We start from the raw sequence: 17,500 nt of genomic DNA on the forward strand, positions 1-17,500 counted from the left end.
TCTCCATCTCTCTCTCAATCTCTTTCCCTCTCTCTCTCATTCCCTCTCTCTCTCTCTCTCTCTCTCTCTCGGCAGCCTCGACAGGGAAGACCATTTAGCCTGAAGATGTCAAAAGACTGCTGTTTGAGGCAAATAGAGAGGCTGGTCTCATGTGGAGATGCAGGGTTTAAAAGGTGCAGAGAGTGTTCCACTCATACACCCTCTTTCTCCCTTGTACGTGTACGCGCCTTTGTGTACGTCATATCTTTAGGTTTAACCTAAACATCCCCCCCCTCAGAGGTGGAGATCTGTAGTGTAATCTGATAAGAAGGAATACAAATGTATTTACATTCGGCCATATCCTTCATTGTCCCCTTCCTGGAAAAAGGAGGTGAGAACGAGAGCGCAATAATTGCTCCGAAACGGCATTGTTGCCCTGAAATTGGAACTGTATGCCTCGTATTGTGAGCCTTCTAACCTGATTATTTTTGCAGTGTCGTGTGTTGGGTGGTATCGAGTTCCAGCGTTACTCCTGGGTCAACATGGAACAGGTCCATTAAAGGAAGTGCGGTTCAGGGAAAGTTCAGGCCTATTTTCTTTTCACCATGGTTGCAAAACAAAAACGGCAGAATTCCTACGATTTTGTGACATATTTGCCTTCACTGAGCCCGGGGGCTAGCGGGGTCTATTATGTTTGCTAAATTGAAGCCAGGAATATAAGAGCGGTGATTATCTGTAATGTAAATAGAGTAAGGGGAATGACATCTGCTGATTCTCCACCACTGGTTTTGTTTGAAACCAGAGAGTCATTTGCTTTTGCAAGTGCAGAACATAATGCTCATCTGTCTCCTGGCTGTTTCCCACATAGGCCTCCTCTGCAAGTATAAATACATTGTTTGTCTCTTAAAAAGTGAGTTTGGGTGTGCAGTGCCAAACTTTTCTGCTTAGTGATTTTTTTTTTTTTTTGTCCTTGAACATGTAAATCCTGTCCGTGCTTTTGTGTTCGTATATACATTTTCACACAGTTCATATATACAGTACAAGCACACACCACCACCCATATGACCCTAAACAGACATTTTCTTTAAAGATTGTGGGTGCAGATATAAACGATTACATCTCAGGCTCGCTTGTCTGCAAGCGCATTGCAAACCTATTTCTATGTATTGTTAGCTCATTTACCAAGCGTCAGCCATTGTGAAATTGTTTCCCCCCCATTACCTAAAGTGTTCAGCTTTGTTTAAAGAAACAAAGGACAACAGCAAATCGGAGAAATCCAAAGGTGCGTTATTGTGATGGAGGCTGGGCGGGGTTAAATACTGGTGCTCAACAGACAGCGTGAAATCTCCCAACGCGCCCTGTAGCTATCGTTTCACCATAATGGCCTACTTTTCATGGGACTTTCTGTGCCAGGCTATTTAAGGAATCCGCACGAGCAGCTTGACAAATCGCCGGGTTCTTTCGCTTCAGTCCAGGTTGTGTTCCTCTCGCGCGGTCCGCTGACACCGGGCCCCGCTCTCTTTCGGATAACACCCCAGGACAAAAGCGCTCCCGACGCGCTCGCCAGACACCGATTTCCCCACCCCCCGTCCGTGATCTCCGAGTCTCGCTGTGTTTAAAATAAGAACTCATTCGCTCAAATCGCAGAGAAATGTAGGCTAGACGTTTTGGACACATCGGTTCCAGTTACGGTGCGCCATTCACCTCCCTGTCGCTCTCTCTCTCTCTCTCTATTTCTCTCTCTCTCTCTCTCTCTCTCTCATAAAAAAGAATGGAATGATAAAAGGAGAGGCCTGGTCAAAGGCAGCCACGTTTATTTGATTTCATATCAGCCTGGGCAATATCATGTCAGACATGTTTAGGCACAATAGGGGCTCCCTTTTATTTGTTGAAATGCAGCACAATATGGTGTTCCTAGCCTGTACATTGACAGATATACACTATTTGTCACCGTGATGGCGCACAGAGCCTTCTAACGTCCGACCTTCTATCATCTATATCATTATTAAACAACATTTAGTCCGATAAGGAAATCCCATTGTAATGCCACGGCTAAACCATTCTATTTTATTCCCAAAGCCGTTGCTTGCCAGAGCCAAAGTTGATGTGACATTTCGGTCCATTTGAGTTTCACTCCCTTTAGTATTGTTCAGGAGAGAGGGAGAAAAAAAAAACCTTTTACCATCACATGCCCTCTATTGAGGTCTTTCATAAATAATTCAGCCGAGCACATTGAAAGTGATGACAGCAAAACTGTCTGCAATCTCCCTCATAAGATCAAAGAGGGTGTTTCTATAGAAATAGGAATTACATTTCAGGAGTCCTCTCTCTGTCGAGGCTCTCATTTGAGAGCCTTTTCCCCCCACATCTGAGTAGAGAGGGGACTGTGTTTTCTGTGAAGTGACAAAATCAGATAAGGCACTATATTAAAGGCAGATTCCATCCCAGCCTCTGAGAGAAAGAGAGGGAAAGAGAGGGAGAAGAGGAAGGGAGAGAAAGAGAGGGAGAGAGAGAGAAAGTGGGGCTGCTTGCAGATACAGTATGTGTGTGTTGTTAGAATAACGTCGTTTGGGTAAATAAGCCAACACACCCAGGGAAAAAAGGAAAATAAAAAGCCTGCTAAATGTCACACAAGAGTAGATACATCTGTTAGCGGGAGGCTAAGCAGAGCAAAGAAGCGCTGCAGAGCAGCTGAATGAATCAACTCATTCCAAACAAGACATGTAACTGCAACCCACAGCTTTAGGCCTAACTGCTGTGCTGTATGAAGTCTGTGTCTGTGGATGGGCTAGTATGAAAAAAATAGATTTTTGTGTGTGTGTGTGTGTGTGTGTGTGTGTGTGTGTGTGTGTGTGTGTGTGTGTGTTTGTGTGTGTGAGAGAGATAGAGAGAAAGAGAGAGAGAGACTTTTCTGTGTGTGTGTATGTGTTTATGTGTGTATGTGTGTATGTTTGTGTGTAGGGGGGGTCGTTGACTGCATGAGCTCTGCTGTTTTAGGCAAGCGGGGCAAAGAATTTCCGTTTCAATTTCATGCTTGTCAGAAAGTAAAACGTGATAAAATGCGTGGCGTTTCAGTCGAGGCGCGCTGTGTCTTTAAATGGGCAGAAGTGATGTTGCGGACGGACCTCACTGGTATGTGTATGTGGGAGATAAGTGTTGCTTAAAAAGGCCTTGTGTTTCTAAAATAGTTTAGGAACGCTACAACCCCCCACCCCCCACACACACATACACACACACACACACACACACACACACACAGAGACATACACACACTTCTCTGCTACTTTGGCAGAGCGTGTCTCATCAAATCACAGGGCAAAAGCCTCACAGAGCATAAGATGCACATTCCCGGTTTTTGTAATTAAACAAGTTGCGGTTTTAGGCTGGATATTGTGATGAACATGTATTGATTTTGGAGGTCTGTTGCCACGCTAGGTGAAAAGCACCTTAAAATCCAACCTCAGGGGGCTTCCCCCCCCCCACACACACACACCCCACACCCCCCACACACTCACACCCCCGCCTCCTCCCTCTCCTCAGCCTCAGCTCACACACGCTCATTAATCATCCCATGATCTCGGCCACTCATTTGGAGTAATAAAAGTTTCCATCAGGAGTGCACAACAGGTCTGAATCACCCTGACACCAGAACCTTCCAGCAAAGTCTCACATTAAATCACGCCGAGCCCGAACATTTCCTTAGGCTGCCGTTGCCTTTTAATTTCCTGAAGAACCTTAAAATATCATTCATTACCAGAACTACACATATTTGGTTTTTAAAAGTCTCATAAATCAATAGTGGCCTGACTGTAATAATTATAACAAGTTAACATGTAATTTCCAGAGCCTGAAAAGCGGTGTGCTGGATTTTAGCATATGCAAACGAGGCAATTCAAATAGTGGGGGGATATTAATACGGTGGGGCAGGTAACGAGGTACGGCCTATGAATTATGCATCAAAAAGTGGTTGATCTTCAATAAAGGAAATGAATTCAGCGTGTAATCTAATTAGTTATGGAAGTCTATTATGTAGAGCTACAGAAAGCAACTGTCCTTGAAAAGAAATTTATTTACAGTACATGTTGGGTCTTTGGACTGGAATTGCATTGAGGAGTGGTGCGAATGTTAACACCAACCCCCCCTCCCTGTTTTCTCTCCCCCCCTCCATATATTTGTACCCTATCATGCTCACCACTGCTATTCTCCTCCACTCTCCTTTTTCTCTTGCATCCCTTGTTCTTTCTGTTTCTCTGTTTCCTCTCCCTCTCTCTATCTCTCCTGTTTTCTTTTCCCCTCTCTGCCTTTATCTATTCCTCTCTTCCTCCTCTGTCTCTATTTCCCTTTTTGTTTCTCATCTTGTCTTTGCTCCTCTCCTCCTCTTTATCACTTTCCCTCTCTACCCTTCCTGCATTCTATTACGGTCTCTGTCCATCCTTGTCCATCCCCCTCCCTCCTCCTCCTCTCTCTCCCTCTCTCTCTCTCTCTCTCTCTCTCTCTCTCTCTCTCTCTCGCTCTTCTTTCTCTTTTTTCTCTCCCCTCTCTCTGCCACTTCACATTGTTTTAGCTCAAGACCCGGGAGGCCCCCGAAGAGGACGCAGAGTGTTACATCGCCAGAGAACCCCCACATAATGCCACACACCGTCCCCGGCCTAATGTCTCCCGGAATGATTCCCCCCACAGGTAAGCGGCTTTAAACAGTGCTGCCAACCCCCACCCGCACCACCACCACCACCAGCAGCAGCAGCACCACCCCTCACACCGTCCCCCAGTGCCCCTGCCTATCTCTCTCCATCCCCCCCACCCCACCCCCTCTGGCTGGCTCTGCAGCAGACGCAGGCATGTCCTCTAAATGGCATGGCGGAGGAAGTGACAAGCGAGCCAGGGTGCGGGACCGGACTGAGCCACTTTAACCAAAGCCCTCCCACCTACACACACACACACACACACACACACACACACACACCCTCCTCTCTTCTCCCCTTCCACCCCCCCCCCCCCCTCCACTCATCCCCCGGAAAAGCGGCAACAACAACACAACAAATTGGAGAGGAGAGTTATTTTCTCTCAAATGATTTCACTGGATGTTGCATTGTGCCCTGAGTGGGGTTTAATTAGCCCGATTAAATCCACTTCACTGGTATATGTACATAGGCGGTTGGGGATGTTAAAGTAAGCTTATCGCCACAAGAATCAACAACAGCCGTTTGGGCCTTTAGTTCGCCCTGAGCGCGTCTTATTACAGCAAATGCTTTTGTTCTATTTGCGGCCGGTTGCATTGTGGCAGCTTTGAAGTTGCGAGCAAGAAAAACTCTCCGATTTGCATATTGCGCTCTCGGATTGTTGGCCCTTTTGATAATAAAATGCAACCATTAAGTTGCATTAACTCTTGGTTAGTGCGCCGCTGAATATGCATTAGCGTCTTATTATAGCATAATTGTCTTGTATCATCACAGAAAATAAATATCGAATAATTTTATTATGTTCGTTAGTGCGTGTGTGTGTGCACGTGTATGTGTGTGTGTTTTTTATGTATGGGTATGGGTGTGGATGTCTTTGTGTCAGCGTGTGTGTTTCTTGGAAGCTCACCACAATTCTGCTCCAGAGAGTATGATTTCCATTTTGTTCCCCAACACTGTTTTTTTTTTGTTTTTTTGTTGCCAACGTGACTGTTTTTTGGAAAAGGAAGGAAGACGAGGGTTAAAAAACGCCACACACAGGAATGGAACGGGCCTTTTGATATTGAAAAACAGCCCTGGAATAGGCAATTTCTTGGACAATGGAGCTCAAAGATACTTGAGGCTTTCAACTCGTGTGAGTTAGTGTTCTCTCCCTCTCCCTCCACCCTCCTCCTCTCTCTCCGCCTGCGTGAGGTCACGCCTTCAGAGTCTTATTTGGAAATGGGAAAACCGAAAAGGCCAGGATAGAGAAGAGAGAAGGAGACACAGAGACCGACGACCGACCACTCTTATTTAGTCCGGCACGTCGGCAATATGAGCGCCTTTGATATCATTGCCTTTAAACCCACGGTCCCCCTATGATCTTGACATTTGCACAAGGCTTTTGAAAAGAAAGGGATCCTCCATTTCCAATGACTGACCTCGACGAGTCTGGTCTTTTCCTTGTATTCACTTGTGTAATTCCATTATTCTCCCATGAAGGTTATCAAGGTAGTTTATTATGTTTCAGTCCACGAAATTATGATAGACCCATTATGGTCTATCATCGCAGTGCACTAGAGTGGATATCTTGGTTAGAAAGTGGACTGGCCTTTTTGTTATATTATTCGGCTGCCATCCACAATGACCTGTTGGAGAGAGCTGACTCTACAGTTAGCTGAAAAGTCTATAATGTTCTATGAATCCACAGCCAGACGACCACAGAAAAGAAGAAAAAAAAAATGAAGCGGGCTAGCCAACTAGCCAATATAAAGTACCGCGTGTGTATGTGTGTGTCCCAAGTCTGCGGATGCATTTTTCATAAGCTTGTCATGAATAGTAATGACCAAGTGTCATGACAGTTTTTGCTTCTGTGCTGGCAGGGCTCCGGCAGCCTCTCGATTGAAGAGTTCAGCTTAAGTGTTTCACAAATGTTTGGAGATTCAGTTCACTTGAGAGCGTTATCCGTGCATCATTTCAATTTATCCAGCCGTGAGTATTCCCAGAGTTGGGCATATATATTTTTTAGATGTAAGTGCTTGCTATTGTCTGTCAGTGGTTTGACTCTTAAGCGCAATGCCCTGTTGGCTTTTCGCCCTGTCAGACAGACCCCTCTTCCTACCACGTCTAGTCAAAGGTGACTCCATTTAACAGAAATTAGGCTGAAAAAAATCTTCCCGTGTGATGCAATGCACTAAAGTGGAAAAAAAATCCAGCACTAAGTCATCAAATAACAACACAGAGAAGAAAAAAAAATCTCCTTTAGCCTGGGGCAAAGTGAGCTGCCATCACTTATGCATGGAGACTTCAGTCACTGTAATATTAATTTTATTTTTGTGTTGTTTGTTTTAATTCCCCAAAGCAAGCTTGGGTTAGGGTCATGAAAGAACTGTCTGCTGCTGATGTTTTTCGAAAAAAAAAAGAGAAATGTTCTCTATCCCTGCCAAGATTACACATCCAGCCTACCCCTTTCATACCTCCCTTCCATAAGCTGTCTGTGTAATATATACATTATATAATATACTTCAATATAGTATCAACATAGCATCTCTGTAGCCTTAAAATGACTTGTGTTAGGTCCTGGTGAACATGTCTTCATTTCACCGGGCCCATATTTATTTAAAAGGCGTTTTGAGTCGAGCCCTTTCAGAGTGACAGTGTCCTCGGGGGCTTGGCTCCACAAGCCTCAGCGTCGGCGGCTCCTGATGCATTTGTGAGGGACGAGAGGGGAGGAGAGGAGAGGGGAGGGGAGGAGAGGAGAGGAGAGGAGAGGAGAGGAGAGGAGAGGAGAGGAGAGGAGAGGGAAGGGGAAGAGAGGAGAGGAGAGGAGAGAAGAGGAGGGGAGAAGAGAGGAGAGGAGAGGAGAGAAGAGGAGAGGGGAGGAGAGGAGAGGAGAGGGGAGACGGCTCCCTGTAAATCCTATCATTTGGCTGCGGGGGCTGACACCGCGCGAAGATGACATCTCCTTTACGGTTAAGAAGCTTTGAGGAAGAAGCCGCCGCAGCTCCCCTGCTGACCATCGCCTAAAGTGTGTGTGTGTGTGGCAGGTGTCTGTTTGGTCTCAGAGAGAGAAGCTAGTATTGAGTCAAGTGGCGTAAAAAGGCACTTTGAGTAGTTTAACCTGCCAACAACCACACAAAGAATGAGCTGCCACTACAACTGATGTTGGCAAAAGTGTTTGAAAAAGAGTATTTTTTTCTACGACATTATAGAAAATGTAATATCGTTCTTAACTGTTTTTCACTGTTTGTGTGATGCCCACCACGGATAGGTCCCCCCCCTCGTGCACCGAACCTGCCCATTAACTTAACAGAGAAATGCAGCAAACCCCCTTCGGATGAACAGAAACACCAAAGGGGTCTAATGAAACGTTGAGCGCCATAAGCCATTCTCCAGAATGAGAGCTTAATTAGACTTTGATTGATACATCAGCCCCAGTGTTATTCGGCCTCTCGCGGAGACTTCCATAGCATGTTGTACGGCGTGTGCTGTCTGTAATTGATGGTGGCTTCCTAATGATTCCAGCGTCACACAGGCCAGAGCTGCTGAGGCACCACAGTGCACTAAAGAGCCGCACTATCCCACCGACAGACAGACAGACAGACAGACAGGCAGACAGATAGGCAGGTAGACAGACAGACAGACAGACAGACAGACAGACAGACAGGCAGACAGGCAAATGGAGGCTCGTTTTATGCTGTCCGTGCATTAAATTATACCTCTTCGCTCAACCGCATAGAGAGACTCCCTCTGCCTACGACTTTTGTTTGTTACATAAAGCCAGATTTCAGTGCTGCCTTCAGTGAATAACACACACACAGACACACACACAGACACACACACACACATACACACACTCACACACATAGTAACATAAAGAGATAAGCATGAGTAATTCCTTATCGCCTCCGTCGTAAAAGTCAGTCTTTGTGTACTGATGTGAAGTTAATCTGATTTTAATTTAATTACGCTAAGTCGGAGGAGGGCACATACATTCAGTATTTGTTATAAGAATGTTCTGACACGGTGCAGGTATGGGGCAGCTAGCATGTTAATTAATCATGAACATTCTGACAATATGCAGAGGCATGGCAGCGTTAAGCCAGTCTACCGCTGGTTCCTTTGCATATTAATAGATCCTTCATTATTATTTAATATGACAGATGCTCCGAGGGCGACGATCAGACCCCATCTCCATTATTTGCTGTTTGGTGCTCGGGTGTGACAGTACCATGCAATTCTCTATTTGTTAAAGAAGCACCACCACCACCACCGCCGCCACCACCACCCAACCCAACCCCACCCTCCAACTGGCAACCCCCATCCCCCCATCCCCCTTCAACTCTCCCCTTCACAGCAGACGTCACCAGTGTGTCTGTGCTAGTGGCTCGTCTGCCACTGAGCTTGTATTCGGCCACACTGGCGAGGGAGATTCATCCTCAAAAAAAGAAAAAGGAAAAAAGACTGAGAAGCACTATCAAAAAAAAGACAGAAAGAAAGAAAAAAAACAAAGTGCAGGAGGGGGAAAAAAACGCTGTGCATCTGAATTTAAAGGTGACTTTGAAAAAGGTGTATACAGGCAGATCTCCGAGATAGCGGCCCTTTGCGTGGTAATGAATTGTAATGAGGAGGGAGTGGGATGGCTCTCATTCTACATTTAGCTGCCCGGCGCACACGAGCGTACTTGTTGCTTACGCAAGCGGCTAGCGCCGGCAGTACACAACGGGACCTGCTGAACCTGTATGAAAATCACTCCGCTGAAAAGTGTACGAGTGCTCTGTAAATACAATGGAGCATATGTATGATATTCATGTTACATTTCACGGGCTGATTAGGAACGGGATGATGGTGTTCTGATTCTGAAGAATATCATTATCATGGCAAATAGCGTAGGAAGTCCATAGGCTAAAGGAGTGTCTGTATAGTATGTTTATATGTACGCAAATGCATACATTTAATGCATTCCCTGTGGACTGCACTGCACTGTTTTTCTTTGCCATGTTCAAAATAATGAATTTGAGGTGTTGATGGATGAGAGCTTCAACTGGCAAAGATAGATAGATCTGCTTAGCAGAGTGAGGCTGTGAGAGCGATCACCCATACCGTGGAGTTCGCCTCTTATGGGTCAGTTTTCAGGTGTAATTGTCGCATGGAAATGCTTAGTGAAGGCACACGTGTGATGGAATTTATCATACAAACAACCCAAAGGTGATCCTAATACAATATATTCATCCAGCCCTCCCCCACCCCTCTCTCACTCCCTCTCTCTCTCTCTCTCTCACACACACACACACACACACACACACACACACACACACACACCTCTGCTTACTGTTGTGCATACATCTCATTTAGAAAACAGTTGACTCTCGCCCATTATACATAAATGAAAGTTGACCTTCAGTGAGCGCAGAGGCCACATTCATTATGTGGTGAACGTGTAACCCTCTTACGGGCTCCGTTCGCGCTGGCTCGTCCCCCCCCTCGTCCCCCTCCTCCTCCTCCTCCTCCTCTCTCCATGCATATGGAACAGCGGACGGGGTCCGGGCGTCCGCCATCCGCCAACAAACGAGAGTGGCCACTCTTGACATGATGTATACTGTACGTCAATATGGTACTGATGTATTTTAAAATGCAAACAAGGCGCCTAAATGATATGCGGCCCCCAGCCCCAGCCAGAGAAAGTGCCTCGTGCCATCTGCCTATCAGCTGCTGAGGAACCAGAACGGCGTATTAATGCCACATGTTCGATTTTTTTCTGCCCTTCCCCTCCTCTCTCTCTCTCTCTCTATCTTTCTATCTCTCTTTCTCTCTCTCTCGCTCTCTCTATCTCTCACTCACTCTATCTGACCCCTTCTCCTCTCTCTCTCCCTCTCTCACTCCATCCCTCACCCTGTTTCTCTGCACTGTCTTTCTCTCACTCTCTCTGTCCTCTTTCTCTCCTCTCCACCCCTCCTCTCTCTCTCTCTCTCTCTCTCTCTCTCTCTCTCTCTCTCTCTCTCTCTCCTTGCCCTGGCGGTAGCAGACACGTGGCTAATAGGCGCACTCGAGTCGCGTCACTGAAATGTGACGGCTAAGTGGTGATAAATTTGCGTATCGCGTTGGTTCCACGCCGCGCCGCAGCGCCACAGAGAGAGAGAGAGAGCGCTGAACCCCGTCGACGGCCTCTTGAAAAGATGGAGTGCTTTACTCGTAACGGTGACCTCGCCACGCACATGGGCTTTTTTTTTTCTCCTCTCCTCTCTCTCCCAACTCTTTCAGGTGTTTCCACACGTTCTAGTAGAGCACAGGGGTCCAGCACAGAAGAGGTTTGAACAGCCGTCACAAGGCCTGACAATCAGAGAGCAGCAGAACTACGAGTTCACAGAATTAGCATCGACGGCACGGCAGCCCATTCAAAATGGAGGACCTTGTCAGAAAGCAGCGTGGACGTTTAACCCAAACGGGACTCTTCAAATCAGTCACGTGACAAGGACTCACAGTTTGAATGCACGTGTTGCATGGCGTGTGTAATGCATCGTTATGATAGCGCCATACGCTGTCTGCGGCGGCGAGCTTCCTCATTTCTCAGACACTGTGGGAAAAAACATCTCTCACACTTGCACAAAAAGGCAATCTCTATTTGCAACCCTCGCTGATAATGAATCATGGTGGATAGAAATGTATGTGGAAGCTCATCTCTAAAGTCAAACAATCTTGGCAGAAGGCAGTTTTATGTCTCCATTGCAGCAGCAGCAGCAGCAGCAGCCCCCCCTCCTCCCCCCCTTCTCCTCCCTGGCATCTCTGGAGGATAAAACAAGAGACAATCTGCACTCTTGAAGGGTTTGTATAGGCATTGTGCTTCATGGCCATTTTCAGCAGCAGGTAGGGAGAACAGTCAGCAATGACAGAGAGAGAGAGAGAGAGAGAGAGAGAGAGAGAGAGAGAGAGAACAAGCAGACATAGATCAGAAGATTTACTGAACATCGCTGAACACAGGGCCCGTGTTTGTGAAAGAATCCATCTACTTCATTTCAGTAATTTCATTCATCGGAGGCCCGCTCTCTTCTCTCTTCTCTCTTCTCTCTGCTCTTTCCTTTTCACATTTTTCTGTTGCTCCTGCAACCATTCAGCAGTATTGAGAGTGACAGTGAGCTCTCAGTCAGAGCTTTGGTGGCCACTGCCTGCCCAGTCGCTCCCCTCACCCAAATCAATTACAATAGAGCTGAATTATTATTGTGACGATGGCCATACGGATTTGAATCACAATGTTCCCCCTCATCCTCTATGTCGTATGACAAAAGGATGAGATCAGATGAATATATTAGATATGTATATCACTACTTGGCTATTGCTTGAAACGGGTGCAATATCTTCAAGGAGATTGCATTTCCTGTCTGGAGGTTTTTGCGTATTTTTATTTCTTTCATTTCCCCCCGTTCCCCCCCTCCCCTGTCTTCCCCTTTTCCCTTTCCTGTTGCATGCTGTTTGTTTTCACTTTGTTACACGCACCCACCAGTTTATTTACAAAACTGAAACCATGGCAACATGTCAGCTCCGATATGTTATCCGGCTTCCATCTGTCACCATCAAAGAAACAGTGGCGTTGTTTTCTGCATTGAGAGAGAGATGGCTAGAATGAGAGAGAGAGAGGGCGGAAGGGAGAGCGAGAGAGAGAGAGAGAGAGAGAGAGAGAGAGAGAGAGAGAGAGAGAGAGAGAGATGGAGACAGAGAAAGAGAGTGTGAGAGGTGGCATGTATGACAGCCAGAAACATCTTGGCTGTGTAATGCTCCATCAGGGTAATAATGTATCCTATGGCAGCTGGGCTGGGCTGGGCTGGGACTGCTGAACCTCTCCCCCTCTAACTCAATCCCCCTAAGACCTGGGCACCGGAGAAGACTCCAGTGTCTGTCCCAATCACCCTCAAACTAAACGCTTCTGTCACATTTTCAAACTTTCGTAACTTTTGCATGACTGGATTGACAGGAGACTGATTGCCGCCGTATACACACACACGAGCCAGCAGCCATGTGACGCGAAATACCTTAAACAAAAGCAACGCGCTCGCCTGGAGGATTTGTCATGGAATGCGCACACGGGAGTGATTATTGAGCATCCTGTAGCATTATGATTGAGAGAACAGTAAAAACCCTAACAAATCACCATTCAAACGCAGTCTGATGTGTATGACTGATGAGTGTGTTTTTTGTCATTTTGTCATTTTTTTCCCCCTTCCATTTCTCCATCATCTCCATTTGATCTTATATATTTTTCTTATTTTATGATTTGCTGACTTTTCGTTAAATGTTGCTGGTGACACCTGTAGTTACCTGTTGTCGTGTGGATGAAGAGCGCGCTCCTCCTCCTCCTCACCCTCTGTCCTCGTCTGGCCTCAGGTCTCACTGCCGCCGCAGCTGCCGCGGCCGCCGCCACCAACGCCGCCATCGCCGAGGCCATGAAGGTGAAGAAGATCAAGCTGGAGGTCATGAGCAGCTACCACAACAACAACCAGCACCACGGCGCCGGCGACTCAGAGAACGGCGACCTCAGCTCCAGTGTGGGTGAGTCTCCTCGCGTCACCCTACTCCGTTCCACACTCCTCTCTTCTCCTTTTCCCTCTCTTCTTTTCCCCATACCTCTCTTCTCTCCTCCCCTTTCCTCTTTCCTCTCTTCTCTTTTCTCCACATATTTCTCCCCTCCTCCTCTCCTCTCCCCTCTCCTTTCTTCTCTGCATCTTTCTCCTCTCCTCTCCTCTCCTCTTCTCTCTTTTCTCCACACCTCTATCCTCTCCTCTGTTCTCTCTTCTTCTCTCCTCTCCATGGCTCTTCTCTTCTCTCCTCTCTTCTTCTCACCTCTCCAGTCCTCTAGTCTCTCCTCTTTTTCTCTATTTTCCACTCCTCTCATTGCTCGTCTATTCTCCTCCACTCTCTGGTATTCAAACATCAAGACTTCTTACTTCTCATAGTCAGTCAGTCAGGTATCAGTGGCCCAGAAACTACTGGTGTTAAAGCTCCTAACTCACACTTAGATCACCCTTGCAGCAGCACTGATGGGATTGGATTGAGTTGTCTGTTTGTTTGTTTGTTTGTTTTTGTACACATTAATTGTATCAAAAACTTTAATGTTAAAGCTATTGCAAATTATGTTAGTATCTCTGCCAAACGTATCCACCATAGAGGTGCACACACCCTTATATCAATGTGTTCTGTACTGTATATACAGCGTAATTGACTGGCTGGGATATCACTCTGTTTGGATGCTCCCTAATTGGTTCATTCAGGTGGATTCTGTGAAACCATTAAGTGCTCATCTCAGAGCCCAGGAGAATCCCTGTGACAAATCCATTTATTTCTCAGAGCAAGCACATGACTGAGAACTGATAGCTATCTAAATATGAGGCCAGATAGCTTGGGCAATGGATGACAGATCACCATGTATATATATTATATATATATATATTTCCCAATGGAGTCACCGTTACAATTACAAAGTTGCTGTAATATACTGTGCTTGATTCTATAAATATCGTATATGGAAAACATTGCAGCGATATATCACTTACTTATTCATTAGTGTATAGTGGTGTATAATAGCCATGTGCATTAAAGGTTCTGAAAACAAACACAACTCCCTGCAGTTCACCAATGTTGCCATTTGCTTCCAGCCATCTCAGTACTGTAACAAAACGTACTGTTTGCTTTACGGCCTTTCAACAAGACATTTTTAATGCTTTTTAAAATTTTTACAACTTTTTGTTGTAAACAAACAATTTGAGACAGTAGATTGCCTCCTTTCTCTCCTGCTGAACGGTATCCTTAAGCTCTAGTGGTACCAATTTGTTTAATTTCACGATGCCAACTGCAATCTCCTTTCCCCTGACCGAAAATGACAAACTGAGTCCTTTTTTTTTAATGTGTTGAGATGCATCCACGGGCACTTCATCCCAAAGCTATTAGCTATTACTGTAAGTGGGCTGCTAATTTAATTTGTACAACTGAATTGGTTTTGAATATCTTCCATTTCAATTAATGATTTCTGAAACACTGTAGGATTTTCCTCTCTAACTCCGAGCCATTTCTCTGTGGAAATAATAGTGTCATGTAAAATCACAAACCCATTACAAATGATACTCTTAATCCTTCAGCTACATTTTTGCATTTGATTCCCATGTTTTGACCGTCCGCGCGGCCTACCAGAGGATTTTCTGGGCAGCAGTTTGACTCCGTCTACGTCAGGGGGGGAAGGGGGCGGAAAGCACAAGATGCATCCTAAGTCGATATCACCGTGAGAAAATGCAAACACACTGAGGTCATGACTGCGAGGGGGAAAATAAAAAAGAAAAAAAAAATGGCAGGCTACGAGGTCGCAGAAATAAAGATGAATGTGAATAAGTCTCGCAAGGCTACGGCAATGAAGCTAATAAGAAACTGTTTTATCTTTTTACAATTTAAATTGTAACCTTGAGCGCACACGGGGCCCTCTCCCACAAGAATAATAATTCTGGCCCACGAGCGAGCGTCGGTCCGCCGCCGCCACCACCGCCGTGGCTTTCGAGCGCGCGGGCATTAGCCCCTCTGAGTGAAATATATGGCAGAAGCGACGCCTCTCCGGCCCCATCCACAATCAATTGGATTCTTTTTTCCCTTTAATATTTACTTGCGCCGATGAGATGCTTGTCGGCATGGTGATGAAGAGTCTGCCAGTGGTGGTTGAAGGTGACCTGTCACCGCGTATGGACAAATCTCTCGCTCGCGAGAAATGTACAAAATAAATCATTAAAGCGGGGGGAGCCGGGCCTCTCCCCATTCTCATTCCCCCGGATTTAAATCACCTCAGATTTATGATTTGAATTAATGCTTCGTTTGGTCAAAGGAATGGTGGCCCGAGACAAATGATGTTTGGTACTGAAGCCATCCTAATATTGATTACTGGGATGTCTGTGCAATCTCTTGTTTATATCAAGCAGTCTCTTGTGACAGGGTGGGCCAATAGGAGGAGGCTGGATGATAAGAGGGAGAAATATGGCCAGCTCTTTTCAGAGCTGCCGCACTGAGCAGCAGCTTCTTTCAGCCTTTAATTGCGACATAAATTAGGTTTTTAAGTGAAATAGACAGTGTTCTCCAGTCCGGCCTTATCTCACAGCAAATTTCTCTGTCATATTCGGAGCATTATTGCGTTAGAACAACAGGGGAAAAGGAGAGTTTTACAGCGGTGCAGACAACACAAGACAACAACAAATGCAAATACAAATGTAAACACACGCTCCCGTTACAAAGATCATACACCATCATATCATATATTTTAACTGACTGTTTCATCGACTGAATTGGAAAATCACTTGTTTTCATGCATTAGAACATTTGTATCTGATAGAGCAATTGTGCAGAAATACAGTAGCCCAAGTAGGAGAAAATGCCTATATTTGCCCATACTAGCTGTACTGTGTACAGCACTAGAGATGACTGTATCTCTGCACTCCTGACTCAGACCGAGTGTTAATTGCCTCTCCGGATTTGGTTTCTGAGCACCTAATATATACTGGCCGCAAGTACATTATGCAGAGGGGAGTGCGCAGCTTGATATCACTCGACAGATATAGCAATGACTCTTCTTGTCCAGAACTTTATTTGGCAGCCGCTGGAGCTGCTCAGACACTGGCCACTGGAGTCAGCTATGTGTAGCGTGGGCCTAGCTGGGGAATGAGCTCATGAATAGGTTTGCTTTTGTCACCCCGCTGAAGAGACTTTGATTGATCTAATTCCTATAGATGAAGGTTACATAAGCAATCACGTGGAAATCCCTAATCTATTATTAGTGTAAATGTGTCATCATATCGTATGTATACTGTGAGGTAATGAGGTGGATACAGAAGTATTATTTACAAATCCACCTACGTTACAGGATGTTTCATCCTAATGGCTGTGGATGTAAAGGAGCTTTAAAGCCCTTTTGAGAGGAATGCTTTTCTGATGTAGATGCCCCTGGTGCTTTTGTTTCACAGCTTGCAGTGTGTGTGTGTGTGTGTGTGTGCGTGTGTTTGTGTGTGTGTGTGTGTGTGTGTGTGTGAAGGACACTCCGTTCTGTTCCTGGGCTTGGATTGCCTGTGTTGTCTTTGTGTTGATGTAAATTGAACAGGCTAATGTTTCTTTTTCCCCCCGCATTAAATATTCAACGCAATTACCCTCTCCTGTTTGCATCAATGTTATTAATTATAACAAAAACAGCCAGTCCAACTTTGAGCCAAATAACCAAACATCCTGGGAGAGAGAGCGAGAGAAAGAATGAGAGAGAGAGAGCGCATGAGAGAGAGAGAGAGAGAGAGAGAGAGAGGACAGAAGAGGAGGCACTCTGATTAAACCGATGGCTTGGCTCACTTTGATTTTTCCCTGGGACTTTTTCTCCCTCTCTCTCCGTCTCTGTATCTCTCTCTCTCTCTCTCTCCTCTCTCTCCTCTCTCTCTTTCTTCTTCTTCTTCAAGAGCGAGAGAGGGAGGGAGAGCGAGTGGTGGGGGGTTCCCTCTGTGCACAATGTGGATTGTTCCATAGACTCAGAGGAAATGCCACAATTACAGATCACAAACCAAGCAAAACACGTGCGACACACACTGCCTCGGACCGAAATAAACACTGATGCATTCCCTCCCATTGAGCTGACCTCGACTAGAACCTTCATTATTGAGGGGAAAATGTGGTCAAGCCTGGCCGCTAACAAACACCTGCCAATTTCAAGTTGTGGAAAAGAACAGCTTTTTTCTCTGCACAAGTGGGAGAGAAAGAGAGAGAGGGATAGAGAGAGAGAGAGAGAGAGAGAGAGCAAGATATAGGGGTAGAGAGAGAGAGAGCAAGAGAGAGAGGAGTGGGGAGAGGGATAGAGAGAGAGAGAGAGA

The 17,500-nt window shown here is 45.8% G+C and overlaps 1 protein-coding gene across 2 annotated transcripts in view; it reads left to right on the top strand.

Annotated features, from left to right (window-relative positions):
- dachd (dachshund d) overlaps positions 1-17,500 on the top strand; it is a 126,643-nt gene that overhangs the window by 55,352 nt on the left and 53,791 nt on the right. For both annotated transcript variants that reach the window (XM_062534219.1, XM_062534220.1), the window contains exons 2-3: positions 4,544-4,659; positions 13,011-13,175. In XM_062534219.1, the coding sequence (XP_062390203.1) occupies positions 4,544-4,659; positions 13,011-13,175 (281 nt within the window). The remainder of the gene's footprint in view (positions 1-4,543; positions 4,660-13,010; positions 13,176-17,500) is intronic.

Source organism: Sardina pilchardus, chromosome 4 (genome assembly GCF_963854185.1).
Source record: "Sardina pilchardus chromosome 4, fSarPil1.1, whole genome shotgun sequence".
Classification (NCBI taxonomy): Eukaryota; Metazoa; Chordata; class Actinopteri; order Clupeiformes; family Clupeidae; genus Sardina; species Sardina pilchardus.